At 59.0% G+C, this 2986-nt stretch overlaps 2 protein-coding genes across 2 annotated transcripts in view; one reads left to right on the top strand and one right to left on the bottom strand.

Moving 5' to 3' along the window:
* Window positions 1-247: 247 nt before the first annotated feature.
* Window positions 248-1723, top strand: VDAG_08994 (DNA damage-inducible protein; the record flags this gene model as incomplete). The annotated part of the gene is made up of 2 exons (XM_009656797.1): window positions 248-767; window positions 830-1723. 2 exons carry the CDS (start codon window positions 248-250, stop codon window positions 1540-1542), a joined length of 1233 nt encoding a protein of 410 aa, XP_009655092.1. The 3' UTR covers window positions 1543-1723.
* A 154-nt stretch (window positions 1724-1877) lies between these two features.
* Window positions 1878-2986, bottom strand: part of VDAG_08993 (ribosomal RNA-processing protein) — a gene marked incomplete at both ends in the record, with an annotated part of 1593 nt that continues 484 nt past the window's right edge. The window contains one exon of the mRNA XM_009656796.1: window positions 1878-2937. Within this exon, the coding sequence (XP_009655091.1) occupies window positions 1878-2937 (1060 nt within the window). The remainder of the gene's footprint in view (window positions 2938-2986) is intronic.

Genomic DNA, 2986 nt, shown 5'->3' with positions numbered 1-2986 from the left:
GCTCACCACAAGCACTCTCTCCTTACAGTTTCCATACTCGGTTGCCACCTGCAGCTACTTACGTACGATACGTCTTGTAGAGCTGCCAGAGTAGCCAACCGCCATCATGTAAGTTTTCTTGGCCTTTCACAACATCCACTGTAGACGACGCCGTTGACCATTTTGCGCTAGGCGCGTCACTCTCAACATTACGAACCCCGAGGCTGCCCAGAATGACGACATCATAACACTCGAGATCTTTCCCGAAATGCCCCTCTCAACTCTGCGTGAGTCGATTCAGGCAGAGACCGGCATTTTACCGACTTCCCAACATCTCTACCACAACGGCAACTTGCTACCTTCTGATGACGGATCCAAGACCATGACCGACCTCGGAATAGCAGACAACGATATGATGGCTGTCCATGTAAGGGACATGCGAGTGCGAGGTTCACAAGGCCGCACCGCGCAAGCTACAGCGAGTTCTGCTACCGGCCAAGACCCTGAGCTCATCAGGCTGCAAATCCTGGGTGACCCGCGGTTGCGCGCTCAGGCTCAACAACAGCAGCCGCAGCTCGCTGCCGTCCTGGAGGACCCTCAGAGGTTCGCGCAGATGTTCAACGAGAACTACTTGCGTGAGCAGAGGGAGCGGGCAGAGCGGCAGAGAGAGATACAGCGCCTGAACGACGACCCTTTTGACGAAGCTTCCCAGGCTCGCATAGCTGAAATGATCCGCCAGGAGCGTGTTATGGAGAACCTGCAGAATGCCATGGAGCATAACCCTGAAGGTAATTCGGTCGTGCTACGAGGCTAAGGTTTCAGACCCGCTAATACGCCGCCTTCCTCGCAGTATTCGGCCGCGTTCATATGCTCTATGTTGATGTCGAAGTCAACGGTCACCAAGTGAAAGCGTTGGTGGATTCTGGAGCGCAGGCAACCATCATGTCTCCAGGATGCGCCGAGGCCTGTGGCATAATGCGCCTTGTGGATAAGCGTTTCTCCGGCATTGCCAAGGGTGTCGGTACTGCCAACATTATCGGACGCGTTCACTCGGCCCAGATTAAGATTGGCAACTCCTTCCTCGCCTGCAGCTTCACGGTCATGGAGGGGAAATCTGTAGACCTGCTTCTTGGCCTGGACATGCTGAAGCGCCACCAGGCCAGCATCGACCTGGCAAAGGACAAGCTCATCATCCAAGGCGAGGAAGTTGCCTTCCTCAGCGAAGCTGACCTTCCGAAGGAGACCGAAGAAGCGTTGGAGGAAGAACCAAGGCTTCCCGGCCCGGACGGTACTACCATTGGCCAGCGATCTGGCGTCGTGTCTGGTCCAGGGGAGGCTGCAACGCAAACATCTCAGCAGCAGCGCGCGCCACCGGCTGCTTCTGCCACCGCGCCGCCGGCTGCTGCGCCTGGAGTGGCACCTCCGCGGTCTGGCGCTCCCGAGGAGGCCATACAGCAACTACTCGACCTCGGATTCGAACGTGGGCCTGCGATCGCCGCGCTCCAGGCAACAGGAAACAACGTCGAGTATGCGGCGGGGCTTCTCTTCGAGAATCAGCGCTAAAAGTGGTAGCGCTCGCGGACAAGATACAATAGATGGATGAAGCATGTCCGAGGCAAAACAGAAACTTGCTGGTGTGCAATGGCGCACTAACCTTTTAGACGTTTGCACCAACGACTCCTCTCACGATGAAAAGACGGAACGGACACAGCCACTTGCCTTCACTGCGAGACACTGTAGTAGCGAATGGAACTAATGAAAAGAATATTGTCGCTTTGTGATAGCGCGTACATGGTCTACTGTGCTTTTTTCGTGGCGCCACACCAAGTCCCCTCGTGTCTATGTACAGTCTCAAAAGGCCCTCAGTACATGCTGAGTCGTTAGGTATCTGTCCATGTTTACCGCAGCTTGTAAACGCAAGGCTTCAGGATAGGCGACTCATCCACCTCCTCTTCGATCTCCTTGCTCTCCCACTGGAAACGTTTCTGCTTCTTCTGCTTCTCGAGGACCTCTTTCGGCGTCTTCTCCACACACTTGCCCTTCACCGGTGCCATTCCCTTGGTGAATCGCATCCGGACGAACATCTTGTTCGACAGGTCGGCCTTGCCCTGCAGAACAAATCCCCGCTTTTGCAGTGCCTCGACAAAGGCCGACACGTCCGTCTCGCCCCGTTTGTCATCATTGCCGTCGACCTCGACAGCCAGCTCTTCGCCGTCGGCAGCGGCCTCGGCACTAGCGATCTCGGCCTTGTCCTTCTTGCCGACCTTTTCTGTCTTCTTCCTGTTACCAACGCTGTGCTCGACAACACCACCGCCAGACCGTCCCTTGGCGCCGGCGTGGCGCGCGGCGGGCCCGAAGCGGGACTTGATCTCAGCGACCCAAAGCTCGCCCTTCCAGCGAAGGATGCGATAGGCCTCCTCGATGAAGTCGAGCCAGTTCGTTCCCATGAGCGCCAGGCAGAAGATGGCGACGTCGGCGGCGCCGTCCGCCAGGGGTAGGTTGGCAATGTCGGCACGTGTGACGTGGGGGCTCGGGCTGTGGAGGTCGTAGCTGTGGATGGCGAGATGGAGCTTGCGTGCGAGGGGCTGGAGGGTCTCGGCGAGGCGGGCGTCGCCGCAGCCGAGGTCGGCAATGGTGGCGGTGCCGTTGAAGTTGCGGGGCAGGGGGATGACGGCGTCCGGCGCAGGCGCGGGCGCGGGCTTGCGGCTGTTGCGGTCCGGGTAGCGGGCCTTGGCGCGGGCCTTGATGTCGGCGATGTAGCCGTCCACCGGGTTCTCGGGCCAGACCTCGACCTGGCGGCGGAAGCCCTCGTGGTACTCGCTGAACATGTCGGGTGAGTCTGTGAAGAGGGAGAGGGCCTCTGCCGAAAGGGCGCGTGTAGAGCGTCTCGTTGAGGTGGCGGAAGCGGGCCGAGACGAGCTTCGCGCGCATCGAGGCTTGAGGGCGTGAGCTTGACGGCTGGGGGGAGAGGCGCGCGCAGCGGCTTTGACGACGTGACTCGGGTTTC

The sequence above is a fragment of the Verticillium dahliae genome, genomic scaffold (genome assembly GCF_000150675.1).
Source record: "Verticillium dahliae VdLs.17 supercont1.24 genomic scaffold, whole genome shotgun sequence".
NCBI classification, from domain to species: Eukaryota; Fungi; Ascomycota; class Sordariomycetes; order Glomerellales; family Plectosphaerellaceae; genus Verticillium; species Verticillium dahliae.
Note: the sequence above shows the minus strand (reverse complement) of the source record. Positions and strands in the feature narration are given on the sequence as shown.